We start from the raw sequence: 26545 nt of genomic DNA on the forward strand, positions 1-26545 counted from the left end.
AAATTTGCTGATCTGTGGACGAAATAGTCAGTTCGGCCATTAAGAAAACGGGCTGCGTTTATGTGCTATTTAGGCGCCATTATGTTCAAAGAGATGGAAACAACAAGCTGATTAGGCTGTCATAACACCGCCCTCGTTTCAATCTACAGTAAGAGGGCCGCCTGTGTGTTCGGCCAAACTGAGAGGAAAATTCTCCTGCATCAGATTAGATAATAACATCGCAGATCTGATTAATTCCATCTGACTCACAGCTTATTAGATCTGCTGAATTTAACACTGAATAATGGTCATTTAGCTTTGACCAGCAGTTTGGGTGCATTCAGAGGTTGTACAGAGCAGTTTAAATGACACTCTGAGCTTATTTTTCCAACACGCACACTGTGTTTTTCAGGTTTGTTGAAGTTTTAAATCAATTAAAATGCTATAAAATAATAAAAATCTACTCTGATTTTTGGGGGAAATGGTGAAAGTATGATACTGCTACATGAAGTTGGAAATCCAAGCTGTGTAAAATCGCTGTGTCTTCACTATACGTGTGTTACTTTGTGACCGTGTGTATTTCTCTGTGTGTGTCTCTGTGTTCATACAAATTCCTGCGGGATAATCCCATAATTAGTGCAGATAGCACAGGAAGTTTATTCAGGTGGGCTTTTTAAACAGGACTGTCTACTTTTTTTCTACAGTACGAGAGACCGCAAACACAAAAGCCTCAAAATGAGACTCCGTTCAGGTACTTTCCACCGATACAGAACTGCAAGATGGTGCAGAAAAAGGATCAAGGAAAAGAAAGGAATTAACAGTTAGAACATCAGAAGCAAAAGAAGACATATCTTCTGTGAATTCTTCCACAGAAATGCTGTCAGAATTTTAAAAACTAAGTTTTTTTTCCTTTCACCCACTGTTTCAAACTCAACAGAAATCAAGGCAGCACTTTGAAGACCCAAAACAAACCCCTGGGTCGGAGACAGGAAGCAGATGGCCTTCCTTCGACCTCCGTGTGGGAACATATACACTCCATAAGCTCATTAACACCTACGATACAGTAGCCGCGCCGCATCGTGCGCATAAAAACCGCCGATTCATCTTGAGATCGGCCATCGCTTGTTGTCTTCACCCCCCCACCGAATCCAAACACAGCGGCTGGATGAAGCCATCGGGCTGTAAACCCGCCGCGGTGTAAAAAAGCCATGTGGTTTTTAAACTGCCTCCTGTGCACCGTGTTTCTGGAATCACTTCCAGCTGCTCCACCGCCACTAATGGCAGCTCGGGCCCGCGCCGCTGTTTTAACGCGGGCCAAGTCTCGGCCCCGCCCGCCTCCTCCGAGAGACGGAGGTTTTCAACTACCGTCGAACAAATGATTTCAGACCGTATTATATATATATATATAAAAAAAAAAGACGTCCCACTGAGTGTCCTGAACGTTGTGCTGGTGAACTGGAGCAGCTCTCGGAGTATGCTGGTAGTTGTTTATCCTTCTTTTCAAACTGTGCACCTTGTGTGGTTTTATAGGACATCTACAAAGATGTGCAGCAGAAGATCTGACTCGAGTTTATATTATTAGGTCATTTAAAAGTCCAGGAAATAATAAAAGGTTTAAGAATATGAAAAACACAGACAATATGAGTAAATGTGTCTTAATATTCAGACAGAGTGAAATATAGACAGATGTTTCCTCCGTTGAGTTAATAAACTGATTATCTGAACCTTATCAGCTTCTGTGGTTCAAAACAAGAACAACACTGTTTTAATCAATTCTGTCGTATCGTTATTTACTCTTTTCATGTTGAAAATATTTATAAAATATCCTTAAAATGAAATCAAGGACATGGGAAATGTTTTCCTACACCTCCTGTTCAAAATGCTTTCATGTGTGATTTTATCGTCTTTAATAAAACGTCGACCTGATACAGAACAAAGCCTTTTTATCGATCACATGTCCCATTTATGACCTGATAATGAAACTTTTACAGCCTTCACTGTGTGAAACGTGTGTCTGTGCTCATTACAGATGGACACAGTCGGGTTTTTTTTCCCTCTTGACATCCAGCAAACGAACTCACCTGCTCTCAGCTTCTCACACACAGTGGTTTCAGAACTGGAGGTGTGTTTTGTTGTTTTTGTTGTCAGTATTCTCTTTTAAAGACGAGTCACATTTAAGGCTCACAATGACCTGAAAAATAAACATTTATTGATCCGGCAACATCACGTCCCATCATAATTATTGTTTTATTGCCAAGTATTTGCTGTTGTCCTCTTATGATTTAACATGTTCCCCTCTCCTTGTGGTTCTTACTGTAAAGACTACTCATGTTGTTCATGTAGCTGTTTTTTGTTTAGGTTTCTGGTGCCCTGTTTATGTCTCTCTAAGCTGCAACTGTATGATTTGTCTCGGTATTCATAGCCTTGACAGGAATGTTGAGATGGTTACTGTCTGTTTTTGTCTCCCTCTCTTTTTAAACACATTTGCATAGTTTTGCATACATGAACACCGTCAGTCAGTTTCCAAATCAGCTGTTGAAAACAAATTCCTTCAAAGAAACATACTACTTCTACATTTGTATGAGATATGTAAGGAAACAGAAACTCTGATGGTAATCTCTATATGTACATCACCGGCCTTCTAAAGGTCATCTGTGACACACAATGGTGTCAGGAACAGAGAACAACAGTGTTTCTGTTTTCTTGTGTGTTTGTGTGCAGTGGTGGGAGACAGGATCATTCAAAAGGATGCTATAAGGACAGAACGGTGCGGCCCAGAGGCTGGAGGCGTGGGTGTGAAGCTGCTAGCTCACAGGATTCAACCGACACCCTAAAGCCGTGCACTGATGGTTCAATCAGGACAAACAGGATTTCTGATAAAGGGAATCACATCATCTGCATATTATAAAATATACAGATAGAGGACGAAACACTTTTTAACATTGTCTTCTAACAAACAGTTAATGATGGAATGTACCTCATGCACTGGAACTGCTCTCCCCTGGAATCTTCTGCGTATGAGTGTAAGTTAATGGAGCAGAAGACTGCTCCACTAACAAGCCTGAAGCTGCCAAGAAGATGAAGGACACGGGTGTTTGAATGGAGCAAGATTGCCATCACAAGATCAATGAAAGTACTGCAGGGGAGAAACCCTGCCTTTTCTTTTCTTCTTTTTTTTTTTTTTTCTAGTGAACTTTTTTTAATTTCATGGAAACCTGAGACCTTGTTTAGAAGATTGAAAACAGAAGAAAACACTTTTGGACTGGAGGTTTAGGGCATCTAAGAACACAATAACACCTCAGGAAAACAACAGCTAATTTTCTGTAAAAGATTTTGCAGGCTTTGGTCTATTAGTAAGACGGATTTAAAAAAAAAAATTGCAGCTCTAAGGTTACGGTGGAGACTAAACTCTCCCACTGAGAAAAAAGTCCTAAAAGAGGCTGAAAGCAATGAAGTGGAAGAGTGGTGGAAACTAAAAGCAAGCAGATGAAAGAAGCTGTAAGAGAATAGTTAAATTCATTTTCTGAATATTTTTGCACATGAGAGTGAAATTATAAAAATAAATAACTAAAAGAATCACCCTCTCATTCTTGTAGGGTGGTATCTGTATCATCTGTGTCATGCTAACGCTCTGGTCGTCTACCAGGAGCCTGGGGGTTCGCTCTCCTCGTTTAAGGGTCACCGACCCGAGTGCTCCAACTACTACAGGAACCACGTCAGCTTTGACCCTCCACATCTGTTCCAGCTGTTCCTTCAACCCTTGGTATTTCTCAACCGCTTCCTGCTCTTTCTTTCTCATGTTGCTGTCAGCTGGTGCGGCCACATCTGTCACCGTTACCGCCTTCAATCGTGATGCACTGGCAGCCTGTCCAGGGTAGAATGGTAAACAGAATGTTACAGTTTATGTTTCGAAATCAATTATTTAAAAAGGCATTTTGATTTTGTTGCAATAATTAAGTAACAGCCACTGCTGTGTAGATAAATCTCTCTGACTGACGGGGCCTATCTCTGTCCAATTGCATGTTCTCCCTGTGGACATGTCCTCTGTTTTCTGCTTTCTTTCCACAATCCAAAACACAAGCCTGACAGGCAGCGGGGGGATTCTAGCTGACCTCAGGGTGGTTGTCTGTCCATGTGTGAGTCATCCCTGTGATGGTCTGGTGACTGTTTAACCTGCTTCGTTTGGGATAAACTGCAGCCGACACAATCCTGAAATCCATAAAGTGAGTCTCAGAGATGAATGAATGGATGGATTATGATTGAAATACATATATATAGTACAACCCTATGCAGGACTGGAGATTTTTCTGTCTTATTATTCTGTCTGGTGAATCGTAACTCTAAAACATGAATTCCATGAAGACAAACAAAGTTCAGATTTGCACTTGTTGCACATGAATATCTGCTGTTATGCAATCCTGTCTGATGGCTGATGGGCCCAGCTGCTTGGAGTCATTAATTTAGCCATTAGTTCCTTTTTGGCATCAAACCTGCATCACCGGCTGTGTTATCACCCGAGCCAAGTCTCTCAAGGTCTCAGAATACTAATGCTCAGCTGTGAAGATGAACCGCTTGCCCCTAAAAAACTCTCCCTCTCTCTCTCTCGCTCTCTCTCTCTCTCAGTGAATTGTGAAAAGGTAAAACTTCACCAGCCTCAGTGTGATCCAACAGGCAGACACTGCCCCCATCAGGCCACCGAATTCTGCAAAGGTGGATCTGATTTCCTTGACACTGAGCGCTTTAACGACACTCTTTTTAGTCAGTGCGCTCATTAATAACATCTGATTGCATGCGACCTTCCTGTTATCGCCAGCTAAAAACCATGTAATTCAAGATACCTTGTAATTAGAGAGTACTGGCTGTGTAAGCTTTATGTATACAGTTTGGAAATCCATCCCGTGGTCTATAACAAGGAAGAATAAACAGTCTATTTTTCAAAGCCAAGAGCACTTCTGGAGAATATTTATAAATGGTCTGATTCAGGCATTTCATACATTTCGTTTCGAACCGAACCGTCTTGATTTGCCTGGAAATATTGCTGCAGTCGACAAAAGAAAAATATACATGTTTCATTTTGGAAATGAGACACAGAGCATGAGCGGGCTGCCAGTGAGCAGCAGCAACAACCGAAGGACTGCCTCTGGCAGGAAATGACACGCATGTCGTTCCCGGGCATCACAGGGTGGCGCTGACTTGCCCAAAAAATGCTTTGCCAAGAACAACAACATAACACACAGATCTCTAAGGGTGTGCACTTTAGAAGAAAAAAAATAAAACAGGAGGACCTGGCAGGCATTCCCTTCCCCTCGTTATTTCCATTTTACTTCCCCTGCTAGAAACACTCAGTCCTGTGATGCCATCCCTAATGGCCAAGACAACCAACAAATCACAGGCTGATCCTCAATAATGGCAGAAGCTTGTAACACTGGTTAACCAGAGAGGAGATGGATGAGCTGAGGATATGCCCCTGTGCCCCAAACCGAGGAAATAAGTTCCGCAGGTAATATATGTGTGTACATTTGGACTGGCCATCTTATATATTGCTCTCGACGTAAAGACCTTGAATTTTGCACAATGTCCAAATGTAGAAGAATGGCATCGCTGAGGTTTTGCCAAACTTAAAAATTACGATGGCAGCTCCCCTCAGCTACACAGTTCTGATATTTATAGTTAATTATTACAGTTTCAGACCTCATCTTTGATATATTGTTTCTTAAGTGGAACCAAGATGACAAATAAAATACCAGCCACTGTTGAAGACGCTGAGAAGAACTGTAACTGTATTTAGCTGGTGCCACACAGGCTCAAAAACTCATTTAAACAGTAAAACACCTCATTCTGCTATATCTGTGTCATAGCTAATGCTGAGTTTCACCACAGGAGAATGAAAATATCATTTTGCAGAGTTTTTTTACCAGTATTCCTCCAACACTACCAGACTTTCTCATAGTAGACGTGCACTCGGTTCAAATCCGAGGCATTATGGTCCTGATCTACTCAGACCATTAACACACACGTCTCTGCCATGACTTGGTTTCGGTGGTTACTGCAGACAAGGTTGTGGCTGACAAAAAGCCCAGTTGATTTATTTAAACTATGACCGGTCCTCACACGTGACACCGGTGTGTATTCCAGGCGGCGTCACGTTTCACTATAGCACCACATGCACTCATCGCAAGGACAAATATACAGCGCAGCGATTCCGCGTTACACCAGAGCTCTTAATGGATACCTTGCTTATTTTGCCCCTCTGCTGAGAGAACGTGAATTGTCTGGGGTTCGTAAAGGAGCCCACCTCAGCAAGGCTCAAGGTCGCTCCGCTTTGTCTGCTGCCACTGTACTCCACTCAAGAATCCATATCTGCCGAACTATAATTGAGGACAAATATTATCAAATGCAATCGGAGAGGGTTTTTGTGTGTTTGTGCTGGGGCCAAGAAGGGAGGCGCTGTGAAACCGAACACCAACTCCAGCCTTCAGGAGTTGGAAGCAGAGGAACCGTCTCCCGTCTTGGACTGACACTGGGAATCCTGAACAGAAATCAGAATCATCTTATTGCCACTGATTAACAAAAGGAATGAAATTGTACATGCAGTCCGTGCATGTGACAAAATGTACGAATATAAGAACTGAGGGAGGAAGTTTAAAGGAGAACAATGAAATTCATCATAAGTCCAAATACCAACAAAACACACTCATACAACAGTCGGTTTTTTCACTTTCAGCAGTGTGATCTTCAGTCTTTTCTTGTATTCTATCATCACCTGGAAGACTGAAGAAAAAAGAAAAGACTCATAATCCCACTTCTCAAATCTTGTACAGGGTAACTGTCAGCACCTCTATAGATTGGGAAATGTTTCCCCGGCTCCTGCTGGCTGGACAAAAAAAAGTGAAGAGTGTGAGAGGAGACAAACAGGCAACAAAAGAGAGAGAGAGAGAGAGGAGGGGAATAATACTAGACCGTATTATATAACAGTCTCTGTGGCATGCCAGCCAGCAACAGTTTTCTGTCTTTCAGAAGAGTTTTGTGTGGTAAAAAGTCCGGGCGTTTCTCATCTTTGGTGTAAAAGGATACTGCGTTGTGTGATTTATGCATCGCAATCCAAACTCTCCTGAAAACTGCTCACTGTTAAATTTCTGTAAATCATGCACAATAATAACTTTGTGACATTTATGACTAAACCCTGAGAGTATAACTGATGGCAAGCATTTCATCTTTTTAAAGAGGCAGTTATCCATCACTGCCTTTTTAGGGAGAGACACATACTCATCCAGTCAGACCAGAGTCAAAGCAGGAATCCAAAAGATTCTGACTTATTTCCCAAAGGAAAATAAATGATATGTCTTAAAACACCACCTATGATCTATTACGTTTAGCAAAGTGAGGCGCTGACGGTCTTGACAGCTTCAGTTGAGTTTCACAACAACAAGCTGTTCCTTGCATGACTGTAGTGAGAAGCAAGGGATGCATTAGACAGTCCAATTTAGAGCTGACAATGAAAATGAGATTAGGTTCGATTACATTATTTGGACCTTTATTTTCCCCTCAGGTGATGATATTGCAGAACAAAAAGCAGACAGTCACACAGACTCATCCATGCCCACTACCAGTTTAGATGCTACAGTAAGGTAAGTTATTGGATCATGAGAGGAAGAGAAATGCATGGAAACAACCTGCATACAGAGAATGTGAGAATCCACATTCCAGAAATGTTCCATATTGTGGAGAGAGATTGCTAACCACTAAACCACCGTGCAGCACAGTAGTTAATTTAATGTTAACTTTCTAATTAAAAACCCATTCGTTTCAATGATTAATCCTAAAATGGATTACAGGTAGTAGATAGATGAGCCACAAAAGCCACAAATCTGGTTAAAACCCAGAAAAGTTAAAAAGCCGTGCTTCCCTGTAATCCCAGGAGGTATGTTCCCACTTAAGTGGGAATTGTATTTTCTCTTCACGTATTGAATAGAACAACACGGCAGCAGTGCTCTTAATTTCTTCCTTGTGTTTGAAGGACAACCTAAGTGTTGAGTGCCGGGAGAAGTGCACACAATTAGCTCATATAATTCACAGATGTGCTCGCTGACGTTTCCCTCCCCGCTCTGTTCTTCATCTCAGTACGGCCTTACAAGCCGGGCAACCCGAGAGCGTGGACCTGGCCTCTGCTCTGACCCCGGAATGACCTGCTGGCACATACATTTCCTCTGACGTAGTAATTAAAATACACTAATTTGATAATAATGCAATAACAGCAGCACCCTGAAGGGCTAATTTAAAGAAAACACTTCCCCAGACCACCACTAAAGCACAATGCCTCATAGAATATACAGTAGCGTGGTGGCGTGCCTTCCAGGGTCTTTGGGGAGTTTCAAGGTACTGATTTCATACCACATTCATTAAAATCTTGGTTCCCTTTTGGCTGCGAGCGTCTGCCTGGCGTCAGAGCCTGAGAGCGATATTGGATCCCCGAGGTGTAAACTTGATGACTATCTGAGGTTGTTTTGCAAAGGTTTAGGTTTGAAGCCCCGTCACAGATCAAGGCGCGGCGGTGACCTAAACCCAGAAGTGATATTCTAACTGGATTGTGGGGTTCATAGGGCATCTCTGAAGGTTATGCAAAGAATTAAGAGCCAGAGAAGAGCGGGTTTAAATTGTTAGGGGTTTTTGCAATATAACCAAACAGAAAGAGGATGAAAAATTTTGTATATTTAACCCACATTCAAATCAGGCGTGTCTTCAAACGTCAGGAAAAATCTGCTTATGAAAAACAAAACCTGGTACATTCGCATTCATCAGTCATTGTACAGTCTTTAAAGGTAAGTCCTGCATGGAAATGAAGCATTTGTTAGAACTGTTTTCAGCTGGAACACTAAATATTTGCTATTCCCATGAATCATTTCACTCATCATACAGTGGAGCTGCTGCCTCAACAAACAAAGTCTGAGGTCATTACTATTGGATTTAACATATCTCCCGTTCATTCATTCATTCATTCAATCATTCATTCTTCCTCTTTTCAACTGAACTGACCCTGTTCAGGGTCGCAGGGTGCTGGAGCCGATCCCAGCTAATTTATAGGGGAGGGCAGCACAGTTCGACAGTCCATGGCAGATATTTACTGTTTACCTGAAGAATCCTGAAGTAGCTTCTGACAGCAACTTGAAAGATGTTCGACATTAAGAAACAATAACATTCGCCCATAACCACTCTGTGATTCATTACTGGCCTTCAGTCAATGTTAGGTTTTCATTTACAAGGCTTGTCTGCTGCTTCTTCTCTTCTCTTTTGGAATTGGTATGCATTTGACAATTCTTTTGTCTCCAAGCATAATTTATTCCAGTTTTACACCACAAATTGTGATGCAGAAACTTTTGAGCATTGTGCGAACTTTAAAAATTTCAAACTGAAGTTCTCCCCTGAGATCGTCGCCATTTTCTCTGCTACAGAACAGTTTCTGAATGTTACCAGGCAGTAAGTTATTTTTTGCCCAATACATTATTTCAACAGTTTTAAACTCAACAAGACCCATACATTTTAAAACCTTTGATTTTGAGAAAAGTGGATTTTTATTGTTCATGAAATTCAACATTGTGATGCTCTTTTACAGGGAACGAGCCTAAGTATTTCCCCACACTTCCACGCAGTAAGTTAGATATGGTAGTATTACTGAATTATATAGAATATAGAAAGATTTCTGATATAGTTAACTTTAGCCAGAACTGAGATGCTTCTGGATAATTTGTTTGGGATTAGTTTTATAAGGTTTCCAGCAGATTTTGTCATCAATCAGGACATCATAACAAATTCATGTGAAAATATTTCTGATGAGTTGATGCCACATGACCATCAGCCATTAAATTCAAACCACGACAGGCAGCCGTTTTGGCCCCAGTCCATCCTCATCAAGTAGCGAGGACAGAAAAACAAACAGAGAAGGGAAAATAATTTGGTCGCTTTGTGTTCTTCCCTTTGTCCGTCTGGCAGGACGGCTTTGAAGCTTACAGGAGTGGAAGTGGAACCGATTGAGCTTGCTCAGTGAAGCTTGTTCAGGAGGAGTTGTGCAAATCAAGCCTGTGACCCATGTGCGGGTGTGTTTACTGACCTCCTGTACAGTATGTGCACTTTTTGAGTTCGCTAATGAGCGAGGACTCGGCCAGATACTGTACCTCAGGACGTCAGCTTCACCCGTGGCTGTTGAAGTTTTTTATGACAGCTTGGGTTGTCAACTTCTGATGAATGTCTTGTTTGCATTAATGGTATTTATCAGTTCCACTTGTATTAAATGTGTTTTTTTTTTCTTTTCATGTTGGCACTGACAGAAAGTGAGTAATAAAGTCTGTGTAGTAAATGCCAATAGTTCACTTGGTGAGAATTTAACATTCAAATAATTTAATTGGAGCTCCACTATGAAAGTTTTCTTGTCTGCTCCTTATTTATATCAGTCTGATCAAATACACTGAGTTCCCTCCAACTTAAGGTCAGAAAGTCATCAATCCCAGGTAGACATTTTGGACATTACAAGAAGTAATTAACTGGTGATCCCTCCAGTCTTCAGCCTCTTGAAAATAAAGACTGCAAAAATGTAGCAGTGAATGAATTTACATTTTAATGAAGACAGTTTATAATTCAAAACACTTACAAAAAATGATCCAAAGAAGAACTGAAGCACTCATCAAAATATTATCAAATGAAAAAGATGGAATGAAAGACAGCTAAGTGATGAACGGAAAAGGCAACAACAGTTACACATGGCATGGCAACAGAGAAACAACTGATTGACAAACACTACCTGTTGAATTAAGGCAAGTAAAGTCTAATTTAGATGCAGTTCGTTCAAAATATACACAACATTTCGTACCTGAGTGAATTCGGGCTTTTTTTTTTTCCAAGTCACATTATGAATAACAAAAGTAAAGTGCAAGAAAAAAGTCTTCAACTAAGCAGAGACTTCGTGCATGTTGATTAAGAAATACAAAATAACACAAAACAAGATCTGAAACACCACAGAAAAGTTCACATTGCTTTTTGTTTTGAAAGGATTGAATGCTATTCAATGAAAAGGCACGTCTCTTCTGCATGAACATATAGAAATACGGATTGTCAGGACTGTTACTTCAGGCCATAAACTTCACCTGAAATGATTGATTTTAATCCACAAAAAGCAAAACAACTAATAGAATCTTCATTGTCGATGTCCACGCTCGTTCTTGAAGTCCACAATGAACTTCCAGGCTTCCACGTAATGTGCCAGGCTGATCTCCTCTGGGAAATGCTCTTCCACTTCTGGAGGAACATCCATGTCTTTGCGCTCCATGTAAGCCATCAAGGTGTCTTTCACGCTTTAGGAGATAAAACACAAAAGGTTTTAAAAGAAATGAAACTGGTTTACAAAAATGTTTCAGTAATAAAAATGTTTTTTAACTGACCTATATAGTTACAAAGAACTTGGAGCACTTCAGTATTATGTTTGGAGCTCATAATTACTGTTTTCAGTTTAAAATGTGAAAGATTTTTTTTTTTAAAGTCAAATCAAATAAAGATAATTTTCACAAAACAACATTTTGAAAACACTACCACCTCCCCAAAATAGTGAGCCACATGAGCCAACATCAGGTTTTCTTGAGCACAAGAAATGTGACTTTGAAGCTGGAAAACAATAGCATCCACTGTTTCTGAAATCTAAAATTAAATGTGCACATACTTGCACGTACTTGCACATACTTGCTCAGGCCAAACTTAAAAATGCTATCATTCCGGCCAAGGAATTGAAAAAAACATCAACTTTGACACATGAAGTCAGTGTTTCTAGATTTCCGTCATCTCATGTTCTTCACTGATCTAAGTGTTAATCTAAGGGTTAAAAACTCAATCGGACGATAGTACAATTGATTAAAATCACTTCATGCTAAAAATAACAAGCTACATCGGTTAAATGTGGCTAAAACTAGACACCCTACTTTGTATTTCTGATTAAAGTGCCAAAAAGTGTAAAACTCAGAGCTGTTGTTTTATTTTTCCTTTTTGTTACATATCTTAAACTCAGATTGTTATTATTTTGGACTTAAGCATAGTAGCTTTGCTGCCTTTCTTAGAAATATAAGTCCTTTTTCAAAAATTATCTGTCATTGCATTGTTTGAAATTTTATGTATCAAAAGTATCCGTATGAGTATCGGTGAGTACTGAAGGTGGAGTACTCATACTCGGTATCGGTCTGAAAAAAGTTATATCAAACATCCCACATAAAAGCTATTTATGAGAGAGATCTAAATGTATTTGCAGATGTGCACAGTATGGTTCAGATGCCATGGCAGCAGGGTATTATCACACCCCTCCCTGACCCACATGGAACCAGGAGGGGCAACATGAACAAATCATTAATAGAGAAAACACTGTTGTTACCTCCAGTTGGGACTGAAGGTGTCTGTTGCATCCGGTTTTTTCAGCACTAACACCAGGAACTCATGCATCTCAAGCAGGAAAATGTCAGCACTGTTCTTTGAGAAAAAGCCAGTCAACAGCCTGCGTTCTTCTTCACCGAGAGGCTGTTTGTACTCCTCTGAAACCGGAAATGGATCCTGAGAAAGACAGAAATATCTCGATTAAACATCAGGACCTTAAATCCGAAAGTTCTGAATTTAACTACGGTTCTGTGAATCCGGGATGACTGTCAGAAGGCGGTGCTGAAAGCACAGAATGTTCTGTTCGTGCATGCGCAGTTCGAGTATGCATACCACACTGTTCACCCGCAGACTGGCCAGATGGGGGGCAGCCCACCTGAGCAGTTGCTGGGAGACCTGCAGCAGCCAGGCGGACATGGTGCTGCCCTGGTGGTTGATGTGGAAGACGGCCAAGGTGTTGTCTGACAGTACGAGTACGTGCCCCACCTTTAGGTGTGGCAAGAACACACTAAGAACAGTTGGGTTGAAAAATAACCCAATTTTAAACCAACTGCTAGTACTGAAAAGGACAAACCCCTGTTTTGGGTTACTTTTTCAACCCTGTTTTCCGGCTTCTGCAGTGGCCACTGGGGATCATAGTCCATGGCAGGGCGAGGCCGGGTGGTGAACAGGGACGTAGAACAGCAGAGGGACCCCCGGGTGTCCTCTGGGGATCTCAGCTCCTACTGAAGCTTGAGAACTGACGCCTATTTTTACGAGCTCTAATCGTTCTTTCCCAAACCTCCACTGCAGCTGACCCAAAAAGCTTCCCTGGTTCCACTGCCACACTCGGGAGAACCCTCCTACATGCCTCTGTTAAGGGGGGGCTGTGCCAGCCACGCCTGGCACTGTGCCTTGCACAGCAAGGACATCATCTGTCCAAGCTCTCCTGACACAAGAGCAAAGGCCTGCAAAGCCTTGCATGAGGAAGTCGTTGGTTATCTGACACTGGGGTTGAGGGCACCTCACAGCTGACTGGAGAGTCTCCTCCAGAGACATGATGAGGGGTGCTATTGCTAGTTCAACCTCAGGCATACATTCCAGACTGGCTTCGTCTGCACCGTGCATGGCTGCCAGAGCTTGGCTGTCTGCTGAAACTCTGGAGGAAGCTGCAGTATCCCTCCGACAAGAATGCAGCTCCCTCAGGAAATCCTACAGCAAATGTAGAGGGGGGGCTGCATGCTCCTTGGTAGCTCCAAGGCTGCACACATGATAGCCTGCATTGAGTCATCCCCCACCTCACTCAATGAGCTCTAAGCCAAAAACAGGGATCCTGGCCCTGATGCCATGGAAGTCTGACCACCCTCATCATCATGAAAATGAGAGACAGAAGCTGCTAAGGACACTCCATCAACTTTGGGCATAAGTACTGGCATGGACCAGGTGGAAAACATCCCTGCCTCTTTCCACAGGGGTGGCAGGCTGCCGATCACGCAGGAGATGTCATCTCCACCAGCTCTCTACACAATTGGTCCACCTCTGAGGTAAGTTGCTGCTTTGTCTTCGCCCTCTTCCTGGGGGATCTGACCACAATAGCAGGCCTTCCTCAGCATGTCAAGCGACTCAGCTGAGAAGATGGCAGCTGTCCTGGGAGTGGGGGTCATCCTCAGCAACAGAGGACACCCGCTTCAGTCTGGCAACGGCAGAACGTGAGGCATGTAGCTGCAGTCCATGCACGGGTTGTCCGACAGCCCCTCCCTGAGGTGATCAGGGTCAAGACACCTTGGGTAGAGGTCATGGTCATCATCAGCCTGGAGGAGGGCATCACAGGCAACACAATGGTGAGAACCATCCATTGCTCTCTTTTTCTTATGCAGCTCCCTATATGCGATAAGCTGAGGGAAGGTGGAGAGGATGCCCACAACACAGCAACTGCAAGATCACCGAACCAATAGCTTAGCTGAAGAGAGGGAAATGGCTGCATGGCGGCTCCCTCTTCCTTCTGCCCTCTCATAGAGACACCGCTCGCCGAGAGCGGGGGGCACGAAAGGCACCTTCACCAGTCAGGGCGCCAAGCGCCAAGTTAATGGTGAATGCAATAAACTGAGGGACTGAGCAGCCATTGCTTTTGCTAGTTATGGCCCCGAACAGGCAAGACCAGCAACGATAAGCCGGGGGAAGGAATTGCCGAAGCGCCCTTCACAAGCAGCAGCAAAGTTTACACCCACCGAGTGGTTAATGGCCATGGTGAGGCCCAATAAGCCGGGCGAAATAGCACAATACGGCCTTACAAGTAATGGCTAACACTAGCTATGTTGTTAACCAGTGAGGATCATTCCGATAAGCTGGGCTAGGGGCACACCACAGCAGCTAGGCTAACACCAACCGTGTCGCTAACAGCCTTTGCCAGCAAGTTAACAAAGCGGGGAAGGGAGTGCGGGAATGTTACCTTCTGATAGGGGTAGATCTGACTCTCTATCCAGGAGTTGAGCAGCCCGGCTAACATTCGACTATCAGTCTATTAGTAGGAGCAATGCTGTAGTACCGTACACTAGTAAGCCTGAGCAATTCTCTGGGGAGGAGAGTGAGGCCACTGTCCACCCAATGCTCAACCAAAGAGAAAGACCGTCTTGCTGAGAGGTTAAGAATCAATCCCTCGCCCAGAAGAGATGCTACAGTGATGCCAACACACCTTAGATGAAGGTGAAAAAGGGGAAACTGCCGTTGCAGCCTTTGGGGGCAAACTTCGCTGCTCCAACCAGCACGGTCGCAAGGCTACTAGCGACTGAGTATGATGCCATATATAGGCTAATCCTACAATCTTCAAAGTTGTACTCAGCTATATGCGAGCTGCGCGCGAGAAGAAAAGAGGAGCCCAACCTGTTGTGACACCAGAACTTACTACCTTTCTAGGGTCCCTAGGGGTCACAGATGACACTGTTAGTACACATATTCGAACCACGCATGCACAAAAGGAACATTCCGTGTTTTCAGTACCACCTTCTGGCAGTCAGTAGGCATGAAACAGAACCAGCTGTGATAACCAATCAATACTGTCTACATAGTGAAGTCACTGTGCCATTCCTACCTTTTTGAGCTGGAGCATATTTTCTGATTTGAGCGAGGCCAGCAGCTGCCACAGTGCCACACAGTGCTTCAGACAACACACACTCAATGCCTGTGGGGCAAAAATGAAGCAAGAGCATTAATCTTTGTGCCCACTGCCCAGCACATAAACTAATGAAGTCCTTGTTGATTAAAAATAGAAACTGAGATTTCAACATGATAGCACATACGTCAGATGACACAAAAGTAGCACTGACTATTTTTGCAACCACAGAAAACATTCTGGTTGTTCTGTGGAAACGAGCAAACTTGCAGTAAGATAATATAACCAGTATCTCAGATAGGTCAACCTTGAGGACGTGCTGAGCCATCTGGTTTCCCATCTGCAGAACCTCCTCCAGGTAGCAAGACAGCTGCATGTGCGGCTCTCCCCCAGTCATTGCGAGGAAACCGAGGGCCACTTCCAGCGTGCGCAAGGCCTCACACACATCACTGTAGGAGCGCAGATCTCCAGCCACAGCAACCAGGGTGAGAGCCTGAAGAGGTTCCTGTTGGTGTGAAGAGGAATATCTTCAGCAACATGAACCCGGGTGATAAGGAAATGATTTTTCTTTGCATCAAAACCTACTTGTTGGATTTTGGTTTTTACATCCTTAAGGATGATCTCATAGTTGCGATCATGTCTGTTGACCAGCGTTGGAATTCCCTGTGGTACAAAGACATGAGCATGAGCGAAATAGTGTCTTCACATTTTTTCTCCAAATGTTCAGGCAAAGCAACGAGTGCCTTAGTTGTGCTTTTCATTGTGCTCACGTTTAGAGTGATGAGAGGTTTGCCCTGCAGGAAGCGGGAAATGATCTGCTGCTGGATTTTGGGCAAGTTGTACTCATGGATGGTTTCCTGACCCCTCTCGATGCTGTACTGGGTGTTGGCCAGAATCAGTGGCATCACGTCTCTTTCCATCTCATAATGAATCACATGCAGGTCAGTCAGATCTGCAGGGCTCACTTTGTAGCTGGGAGAGGCATAAAAACACACAAACACACAATCAATCCTGTGTTAAAGGATATGTATCTTCCAGGATTGTGATGTTTAAATTTTATGCTTTCATAATTTTCATTATCTTTAAAAAAAATTCTGCATTTATGTGAGGAAGTCACACACTGTGTTCATGCATTAGAAAGTGAATAATGAGGCAAGAGCTCCCCCACCTGGTTTCTTCTCCAGTGTTCTTGTCAACGCAGTAGATAAGATTGTTGTGCAATGCAATCAGGTAGCTGATGAGAGCTGTGGAGCAGAGGCCTGGGCCTTGCCTTCGCGGTAGCAGCACTCTGAAGTCACTTTTGACGTCCAGGTCCTTCTGGCAGAACTCAGCTGGGATCTTAATCTCACCTGAACACCATTTTAATCCAGTGTCAGATGAAGGAGTTGCACAACGTTAGTGTAACAGAAAAGGAGAAAGTCTGGATGGATAGTGTGTGTATTTACCGTTGGTTTCCAGAGAAACTCTGAGCTGGTTCCAGGTTGTCAGGAAGATTCGGATGCGTTTCTCATACCAGGCTTTCAGCGAAACTGCACACAAACACATTGTTTCAAAGGTGCTGATGCCAAACAGGGACAGTGGCCGTCACGTGTGGAAGAGATTTTCCTGTTTTACATGTTACAATACCTGCTTTTTGACTGTGTAGAAATTCTTCGATGGAGTTAAACGTCACTTCGGTGTTTTGAAACTTTTTAACCAGATCCCTCTGGAGTGTGAGGATATCAGGAAGGTGTTTCACCAGGCATACCTCAGCTTCCTGCAAATAACACCAGTATGTAAAGTTCCTTGGTTAATGTTCCTTAAAGGTTGTATAGAAGATCTTTATTACTAACAAAAATGAATTAAAGCTAAAAAATGGCGTTACTAAGCTGCAGCAGCCTTGTTTTTATCATGATCAAAAAAAATAAAATAAAAATTAATCAACTCTGGAGGTTGTAAAATCAATATTACTTTAGCCAATCAATAACGAGGTAGCCTCGTTATCTATTGGTTTTCTAACGTGTCAATCAACCTCTCCACATTTTTAGCGTAACTGTCATGCTCCTACGCACTTTACGTACCCCCCCTCCTGTTGTCGGCACAACACTCCCCAGTGCGCTCCACCCCACTCCCCCCATGCTAAGCTCTGCTGCCGCAATCAACACCTTTTCACATGTAGACTTGAGACAATTTTTCTTAATCATAGCTACAACGTGCTGCCATTTGGCGAAAACGTATGTTTAATCTTAAAACAAGACTTGTATGAAAAAGTCCGGAGAGTGACAGGAGGGGGGGGTTTGTTCACGTCTGCAGGCTGCAGCGCACACAGACCCGCTGTGAGCTCCAAGCGTGAGTCTGCTCCAGTCCTGCAGCTCCACACAAACCTCCCCGTCCTCCTCTGATCCACCCGAGAGCAGGGACGGGTCAGGGACAGGATTTGGCGCAAGTACAGGATTTTACTCATCTTCGCTGTGTTTTGTGTTGTTCAAAAGGACACGTTGGTAGCTATGTGTTAGCGCTGTGATGCTAAGTTGCTACATGCTACTTGCTACTTTCTGCGTAAGGAGGAGGCGGTCCTCCGGAGAGAGCAGGGGAGGAGGGGGTGTCGGTCACGCATGCGCAGCATTTCAAAAAGGACTAACTGTCACTGGATTTCTCCCTCCGTGGAAAATCCTCTATACAACCTTTAATTGTTAAAGCATGACAAAAAATTTCCAGATTTTATGAGAATGGTTGTTGTGTTATTATGGTCATCGTTTCATATCACCATATTTGCAACAGGTTCAACCTAATTTCAAGTCAGAAATCTTCTTCTGGAAAAGCCACATAAAAGAATGACACCGTATAGTCTGCTTCAAAAATATTGAGGTCTCCACACACAGAATGTCTTACCAATAACTTCTCAAACTATTCTGCCAGGTCTCTAAAGGTGGATTTACACACTCAGCTGCAGTTTTCTTACCTTATGCAGGAACCTCCAGAGAACAGGCAGTGTGTCTTTGCCATCATTCTGCTCAACGATGTGGGTGAGGCTCAGCAGAGACACTTTCTCTCTGCAGGTCCACACAGCAGACCCGTGGATCACAGAGTTTGGGGGGAGTGAGGCCAAGAACAGACGAGGATCGCCAAATATTAGCTTCATGATCGGATTGGCAGAGATGCGGGAGTCTGCCCGAATAAATGCGTTCACTTCCTTTAGCTGTCGGTCCAAGTGCTGTGGGACAGAATCAGAACTTAAACCATTACCATCCTGCTATGAGGCAAAAGCACTAGCCACTACTTTCAATAATCTCATTTAATTTATTGAAGTCCATCCATTCCATATATCAATTTATCCTGTTCAGGGTTGTGGGGTGCTGGAATCAATCCCTGTTACTTTTGAGTGAGGGCAGAATACACCCTGGACAGATCGCCGATCCATGAGACGATCACTCACTCATATTAACAGTTTGGGGTAATTTAGTGTCGCCAATTAACCTTGCATGTTTATATCTGCGGGAGAAAACTCATGCACAAACAAGCAAACGCCACACAAACAATGTTGGATTCAAACTAATTAGATTTAAAATCACAACCTTCTTGATTTGAACCAACAGCACAAACTACTCTGTCAACGTTCAGCACCTAGATCGCAGTAAACTGGTTTATTTGCTCCATAAAAGTCTTTTTTACCTTTAGGTGTGGGGCGATGGTGCTGCTCATTTCCACCTCCCACCCATTTCTAGCCTCTTTGGTGGACAGGACATCATTGTAAGGAACAGGCCCTGAAAAGAAAACCAAGTTTGTGTTTAGCAGTGGAAGAAAAACAGTGTACTTGGAGCTAAACATATGATAAACAGAATGATCTGAGCAGTGTTAGACAAAATGTTTGTCTTTTCTCACAAAGGTCAAAAATAAGATAATTTGAACCCTTCATTCATTGTTAGAAGGAATCACTGAACGTAAGTTCATTATAAATGATTGAACATAAATTGCATTCCAAAACGAAATCATTGTTGAACTGAAGCAAATAAAATACTGAAGGGTTAGAATATGGCCCAGAAGCAGAAAAAACAGCAAGATGAGGTCAGATAAAGTTTACTTTTGGTTTGGAAGGATTCCCTTTCTTCAAAAAAAAGACACAGCACAGTCACACAGCAGCGGTATAGATTTTATTTCTTACATTTTTGCTGCTGTTGGGGTTCCAGTAGGCTGTTGATGAGCAGGTGAACAACACTGATCGTATCATCAGTTCCTTTACCCAGAGACCTGATGAGATGTTTCATGTCTTCTCTCAGGTGTGCAAGCAGGAACGCTCCAGTGTCACCGACTGGAGGCTTGATGATAGCAGAGATAGACTGGAATCATAGAAACAGCACTTGACTGATTACCGCCACTTCTGAATGACTCTATAGTATTATTAAGTATGAATAAGACACCGGAAACCATTACTTGGTGTAATGAAACTACCTGTGGGTGACTGTAGGCCCCAAGCAGCATTGCCATGTGAGTGATCATGCGGATAATGGTGAAAGGAACAGGGGAAATGCTCTTGGTGTCCAGCATGTCTGGATTCTGTCTGCGTCTGGGGTCACCAAGGACGTGGCCTGTCTGAGTGCGGTCACCTCTGTCAGAAAACATTGGACAAATTGGTGGAAACCGAAAATCTACACTGATTGTTGAAATATTATCTGTCATCTTCATTTTTTAAACCACTTACTGAATTTGCACATGCTGAAATCCTTGCAAAGCAGCGTGGTTGAGTCCTCCAATCGGAACGCCACAATCTAAGCAAGTGCTTGTTTCCGTAGGCCGTCCACACTAGGAAAAGGCAGAAGAAAGCAAGAAAATGTAAACTAAAGGAAGAACACCTCAAACTCATCACAAACTCATATAATTATTCATGAATAAGACAGAACATACCTCGCCAATGGTACATGGGTGACCATTTCGGCACTCTGTGGTAACAATAAAGAAACTTTTCATGTGTAACTGTGCTACTTGCTTCAAAACATATAAATAATAAAGTCGAGATGCATAAGTTTAATGTGTTGAATACTCACTGTACCACTGCAGTGGTCCTAAAGCCTGGTGAGCCACTGCCAACATGTCTTCTGGCATTGTGGGCAAGAAGGCTCCCTAAAGCAACACATCGAGAAATTCCATTTCACTTTAAATAACATCCTAATTGTCATCACTGAAAGCAGCTAGAACACATACCTGCATGTTGGCCGGTGTTTTTGCAAGCTGCAGCAGAGGACCTAAGATCCCCTGGTTTGCACAGACCAGGACAGCAGCCAAGTGGACAGTTAAGTCCACCGACACACAGTCAGCACTGGAGGCTCCAGGAGGAAGAACCAGCGGCCCGAGTTGGTTGGTCACCAGACACTGAGCAAAGGTCTTTGCTTCATTGCTGGCAAGGATTTTTGATGTCTGGATGTAAGTCTGCAGGGCGTCCACTTGCTGTCGGTACAAACATACATTAAAGTATGTTATTGGCATGCTGAAGACTGATTTAAGTTACTGTGAGCTCTCCCAGTCTGTATGCAGCTCAGATGGCATTGATTGGCTGGTGGCTTGTACAATGGCTTTGATCGCTCCACCTTGTCTGCACCTGCTCCAAAATCTAACTGAACGCGAGTCACAGCATGCCCTCCAGCCCCCCGACTGTCAACCCACGACTGCAGTGTTACGTAGCTACAATGCCAATGTGTTTCAGTCACAGAAAGAAGCTCTCGACATTGTTCCAGTGAATGTGAGTCTTCAGAGGATAGTGCCATCTTGCAAGACATTAGTTGTATTTATTTACAGAATTCTACAATAATTAAGTTGAGATTTTTGGTGTTTTTGGTGATGGTGAGGAAAACTGTAAGGTCCTATAGTGAGTCCTCTTAGCTTTGTAAAATTCATTCATTTGTTTGCCTTGTTCTTAGGAAACAGGACAAATCTCTTGGCCTGGACCAATAACATCCAACTATTATGTTGCAGCTTTGATCACACTCAGGTTGTACCACAGTATCCTAACTGAGCACTCAAAAATGGCCAAATAGTGTGTAAGGGTGTTTGTGTTGAACATTATCACCATCAATACCATGACAGCTGAACTTTCACTGGTTAAGTTCCATTACAGAAGGGTTTTCAGTGTTACTAACAGCTATTGTCAGATTCATTAATAAAAGATAATAATAAAATATAAAACTCTAGTCATTGCCAAAAATATACATATACAGCACACTAGATAGATTATCATAAAGTTACTAAGTTTAAAACAACAAGTGATTTACAAGACAGCAGACAAAATTGGTTTACTTGATAACAGAATATGGACAGTTGTTTATGCCCCAATGAATGTCATTAAACATGGAAGCTCAGCAGGACTTCAGTTAATCACCGACCTCAGGTTTAGGATGGAAGCTGGTATTAGTGTCCCTGTAGAGAGTGGTGACTTCTCTGTAGAGTGCCAACAAGAGGTAAATGGTTTTCCACTGCGGCGGGCATCTGCAACCCTTTGCAAGAAAAGCAATGATAATGAAAACATGTACGTATAAAATTAAAATCCTGAGCTGATGCTGCTTTACAATAAAGGAAAGGCGTCACTTTACCTCACAAGCCTCATCCAGTTCATCTGTTTTTCCTTCCATGAATCCCTTTGCAACAGCATCTCTGATCGTTTTGTAATCTTCCCCACAAACAAGATACTGGTCAACAGGGACAGCCTCTTCATTCTGGGTGACGGCAAAAAGAATTTATTAACCTAAAGCATCATAATCAAAAAACAAACATAATTTAATCCTGTCATCCATGCTGAAATCCAAACTGTTGACAACTGAACCTTTTGCAGAATTTCTTCAGGGAAGAGCCAGCGCATCTCCTCCACCTTGAGGAGTTTTAGGACAAACTCCACTCCATGTTGGCTGCAAATCTTTCGGATCAAATAGACCCGATACCAGTCGTTTCCACTCCGTCTGCACAAGTTCACCACACTGGTCATGAAGGCTGTGGTTCCACTTTCAATCTTGGACCCTGAAGAAAAAAAAACACCTTATTCAGCAAATACAACCTGAAAACCTAAAATAGGTTCAATATAAGGAAACTATACAACTTTGAGATTAAATTACAAACCTGGAGCTCTCATTTCTTCCACAAAGAGACTTGCAGACAGATCTAGATCCATCCGGACTCTGGTGACCTGCTGGAAGAACTCCACAGTTGCTGCTTCAGGAGACTGTGACTGCAAGAACTCAGTCAGAAAATGACTTTCTTCTTGAAAGTATGCCTGCTGGTCTGCAGCGGATCTGAACATGGAACACGGTCTCTCAAACATGGAGTCCTAAAGTGTGAAAGAAATGTGAAAGAAAATGATTGAAACAAGCCCCATTGTTTGGAACACACTGTCAATTGACAATTGCTGCATCTGAAAGCATGTTTACCTCCAGACAGTTGATGTACAAGCAGTACAGCTCCAGTTTGTCGGTATCTTCTAAGATGTTGCTCTGCTCAACTGTCATCAGATGCTGCTGCAAGTAGTCTTTAACTTCATCGAAGCTTTAAACAAAACAAAAACAAACAAACAAAAAAACAATTAAATTAAAATAGAAACAGGATTAGTCCAAAAAGGTTCATTGGTCTTCCAAGTTATAATCCAAAACAAAGGTTCTTTTCCCAAGACCAGAGTGGTATTTTGTTGTTTACCTGACGGTTTCGGCACCTGTCAGCTGTCTTCTTCAGAGTGTTTCTCACGTGATGTTGTTGCGACGTATCTTGTCAGCCGATTTATACAAAACCTCTATAAATCAGCTGACAAGATACGTCACAACATCACGTGAGAAACACTCTGAAGAAGACAGCTGACAGCTGCCGAAACCGTCAGGTAAACAACAAAATACCACTCTGGTCTTTGGAAAAGAACCTTTGTTTTGGATAGAAACAGGATTGAAGTGAATAGTGTCTTAAGCACCTCTTGAACCACATGGTGTCTCCTCAGCATCTTACCTGTACTTCAGGAGGAGTTTGAGCACCACTGACCGGATGACTGGATTTTTATCCACAGAGTCATCAAAAGGAGAGAGTGCCTTTGTCAAAACTTGTCGATTTGCTATAACAAAAAGAAAAAAATGGAATGGATTTCAGATCACAGCTGTTACAATGAAACCCGTGAATGAGGAGGGAGAGAAGTGTGCAGTACCTCGAAGAATGGGAACAGGACTGGCCTCTGTCATCAGAAAGGACAGCAGATGGAAAATGACTTGTGAGCAGGGTGGAGAGTTGTCTTTGAAACACACCGTGGACACCAGGTCGATGAAGAAAGCATTGCACCGCTTCCTGAACTGAGCATGCAGGTTGACTGATTTCCTAAGCAAAGCAAGAGTTTCAGGTCAAACAGATGTTCTATGAGGATTAGAGATCACTTTTGGTCCTTATGACAAATGGAAAAGACAGACATCAGTTTATTCTGCTCAAATACACATACAGTTACCAACCTTGTTTCTTCTGTTGGGACCAAAGGAAAATCATCATTGACCTGCAGCATGCAGAGGGGACAGTACATCTGACCAGCTACCAGCCACTGTTTGATGCAGTCCACACAGAAGATGTGTTCACATGGCAGGCAGAGTGGATCTTTGGGGTCTCCCATACAGACTGGGCACTGTGTGAGACCGAACCTGAACACAATTAAGACAATGCAAATTAAAATTGGACAGAAACCAGAGTATCATTAGAACAGGTACACACAGGGAGAACATGAGGACTCCACGCACAAAGTGAAAAATATAAAGTTAAATTTTACAAAGTCAAAGATATTTTAAGACAAATAACCTGGGGCGGCAGAAGTCATGTATGAGAGATGAAGCATCAATTGAAAATTACTGTGGCTGAATTTTTACCTGAAGATGCGCTGAACAACTTCATCTTTGCACTTTTTGAGCAAATCAATCACCGCCTCAAAAGACTGCTGAGTTTTCAGATCTGAATTTTCTTCCAGTACCTTGATCGAAGATGAAAGGGAATACAATTTTTTAATTAAAGGAGAATATTTTGCAATTATTATAACAGCAGCTTGAAGCTAATTAGTGGTAGTCTGACAATTGTGTCTTTACAAAGAACCAGGACAAACCTTTCCAAGCCTTCGTGTGCTCTCCAAAACTATAGGTGCCAGCTTCATTTCCAACTCCTCGATCCCCAGCAACATGTGCTCCACATAGAGAGAGAGAGAATAAATCCGATTCCACCCTGCTCTGTGATCAAAACACACAACAATCATTTATCACCTTTCTACTTACAAACTTAAAACAGTCAATCTCATATTAATCTAGGAGAACTTGACTTACTGGACTCGGCTTGCAAGCATCTTGCTCCTCGCTCCGTAACTTCTCACACTGTCCTCAGAGCAAACCAAATCAATCGGCACTTGGAGCTTTTTCACGTCCCTCAGCCAGGCCAGTCTCTGAGCGTCAATGTCCAAAACTTTGGGCTCCAAATGCTCCACACATGCAAAGGCAGCGTACACATCATGTACCTGAAAGATGAGAACAGCATATCACTGGCCTCAAAAGAGCAACATGAACACCAAAACACCAGTGTGAACTGACTGCATGAGTGACACCAAGTGGTTCTGTAAGTGGAAAAAAGTAGAAATACAATATCAAGAATGAAGTGAAAATGGCTTCCCTGCTTTATACTCCACCATAAATATCGATTTCATATGCAATTACATAAATTAAAAAAATTCAAAACCCCTATGTTTTTTTTTGTCTTGAGTGGCCATAATAAATACCGTTCCGTAAAGTTCAAACAGCCTAAATGAAATTTATAAAAGCAAAATATATATTATTTAGTCTTACAAGTTCAACCCCATCTCTGTCAAGATTCCTCAGGTCGTGGGTCACTTGGGGCTCGATGCAGATCATTCTGGAGAGATTCTGCAGGCGGATCTTGAACTTGTGATAAGCAGCATGGACCCATGGAAGAGATACCACTGCTTCCTCTTGATGCACTTTCATCTCATTGACGCAGCAATTCAGGGCATTACAGAGAAGCTAGAAAAGCAGGCGAAAAGCAGCATTAATATGAGCTTATACACAGAGAGATGAAGCTTCAATAAAGAGCTTCAGTGTTGATCTAAAAACAACCTGTAGATCTTCCTGACAAGAGACGGTCATTGTCATACAGATGAAGTCCTGAAGGTAGCGGTGGAAAAACTCCATCTGCATGTCTGGATCTGCTTCTGCTATGTATCGACCCAGTGGCGTTTTCCAAAAGAACTGACCAAACTGCTGCGGTGTGTGCCCTAGGAGAGGTACAAGGTCAAAATTCAATTTTAAAGAATAAATGTACATTAGTAAAGCAGCATGCACATAAAGGGGAATACCTGAAATGCAATTACCTTCATTTTGAAGTGCGTGAACCCAGAGTTCTTCCAAGAAATCCTTGATCCTCCAACTGAAGGGCATGCTGCAGCTCATGTTCCTGTCTTGAGCGATGGAGTTTTGTACAAGAATTGTTCTCGTCTCAGAGCTGTCATGGATTGTAAAAAAGCATTAAAAAAACCCATTAATTTCATGAAAATGGCATTCCTAATCATCAATGAAGTATATAAATTAACATTTCTTACTTTCGATCGATTGTTTGGTGTGACATTTCCAGCAGTTTATCATTGGCAAAAATATCCAGCCACAGCTTTTTGACAGTTTCACCACTGTTTCTATCAAGCAGAATATCCATGTTTCGGTCTCTGTCAATGACTGAAACAAGATGTGCCAAGAGAGGAGAAACAGCAGCCTGAACACGCTTCCATAAGGTGTGCCTGTTGTGAACAATATAAAGGCAAAAAATGTTAACGTCTGCAACGACATTATGAACACACAGAGGCAATCTTGTATGGAAAATGAGGTACTCACCTGAATGTGCCTCCTTCTTGCAAAGCATCAATGTTTGAGGCCTCTTTGAGGACCCAATTGCTCTTGACAGATGAGAAGGTGTTGCCATCTTGAGTCGCCAACAATGAGTGAAGGCGGCTCTTGATAGTCTCCAGAAATTTCCCTAAAAAAGAAAAACAAAAAAAAAAACCAGCATTGTAACTGCCGTTTACTGCACTAAAGCAGGACCGTCATTAAATAA

The 26545-nt window shown here is 42.6% G+C and overlaps 1 protein-coding gene across 4 annotated transcripts in view; it reads right to left on the reverse strand.

Annotated features, from left to right (window-relative positions):
* Nucleotides 1–10574: 10574 nt before the first annotated feature.
* The window catches only part of LOC115386506 (E3 ubiquitin-protein ligase rnf213-alpha-like), a 109788-nt gene continuing 93817 nt past the window's right edge, over nt 10575–26545 (reverse strand). For all 4 annotated transcript variants that reach the window (XM_030088838.1, XM_030088839.1, XM_030088840.1 and 1 more), the window contains 33 exons: nt 26326–26467; nt 26040–26231; nt 25812–25942; nt 25558–25715; nt 25270–25464; nt 24757–24944; nt 24543–24663; nt 24313–24413; nt 23908–24090; nt 23613–23779; nt 23420–23522; nt 22858–22972; nt 22550–22757; nt 22260–22450; nt 22030–22152; nt 21823–21933; nt 20648–20890; nt 20491–20566; nt 20351–20385; nt 20148–20248; nt 19898–20054; nt 19611–19785; nt 19121–19212; nt 18411–18662; nt 17096–17225; nt 16915–16998; nt 16638–16818; nt 16240–16441; nt 16055–16132; nt 15777–15974; nt 15449–15538; nt 12383–12558; nt 10575–11321 (listed from right to left, as the gene is read on the reverse strand). In XM_030088838.1, coding sequence (XP_029944698.1) covers nt 11165–11321; nt 12383–12558; nt 15449–15538; nt 15777–15974; nt 16055–16132; nt 16240–16441; nt 16638–16818; nt 16915–16998; nt 17096–17225; nt 18411–18662; nt 19121–19212; nt 19611–19785; nt 19898–20054; nt 20148–20248; nt 20351–20385; nt 20491–20566; nt 20648–20890; nt 21823–21933; nt 22030–22152; nt 22260–22450; nt 22550–22757; nt 22858–22972; nt 23420–23522; nt 23613–23779; nt 23908–24090; nt 24313–24413; nt 24543–24663; nt 24757–24944; nt 25270–25464; nt 25558–25715; nt 25812–25942; nt 26040–26231; nt 26326–26467 — 4856 coding nt within the window. In that variant the 3' untranslated portion in view covers nt 10575–11164. The remainder of the gene's footprint in view (nt 11322–12382; nt 12559–15448; nt 15539–15776; nt 15975–16054; nt 16133–16239; nt 16442–16637; nt 16819–16914; nt 16999–17095; nt 17226–18410; nt 18663–19120; nt 19213–19610; nt 19786–19897; nt 20055–20147; nt 20249–20350; nt 20386–20490; nt 20567–20647; nt 20891–21822; nt 21934–22029; nt 22153–22259; nt 22451–22549; nt 22758–22857; nt 22973–23419; nt 23523–23612; nt 23780–23907; nt 24091–24312; nt 24414–24542; nt 24664–24756; nt 24945–25269; nt 25465–25557; nt 25716–25811; nt 25943–26039; nt 26232–26325; nt 26468–26545) is intronic.

This window comes from Salarias fasciatus, chromosome 4 (genome assembly GCF_902148845.1).
Source record: "Salarias fasciatus chromosome 4, fSalaFa1.1, whole genome shotgun sequence".
Taxonomy (NCBI): domain Eukaryota; kingdom Metazoa; phylum Chordata; class Actinopteri; order Blenniiformes; family Blenniidae; genus Salarias; species Salarias fasciatus.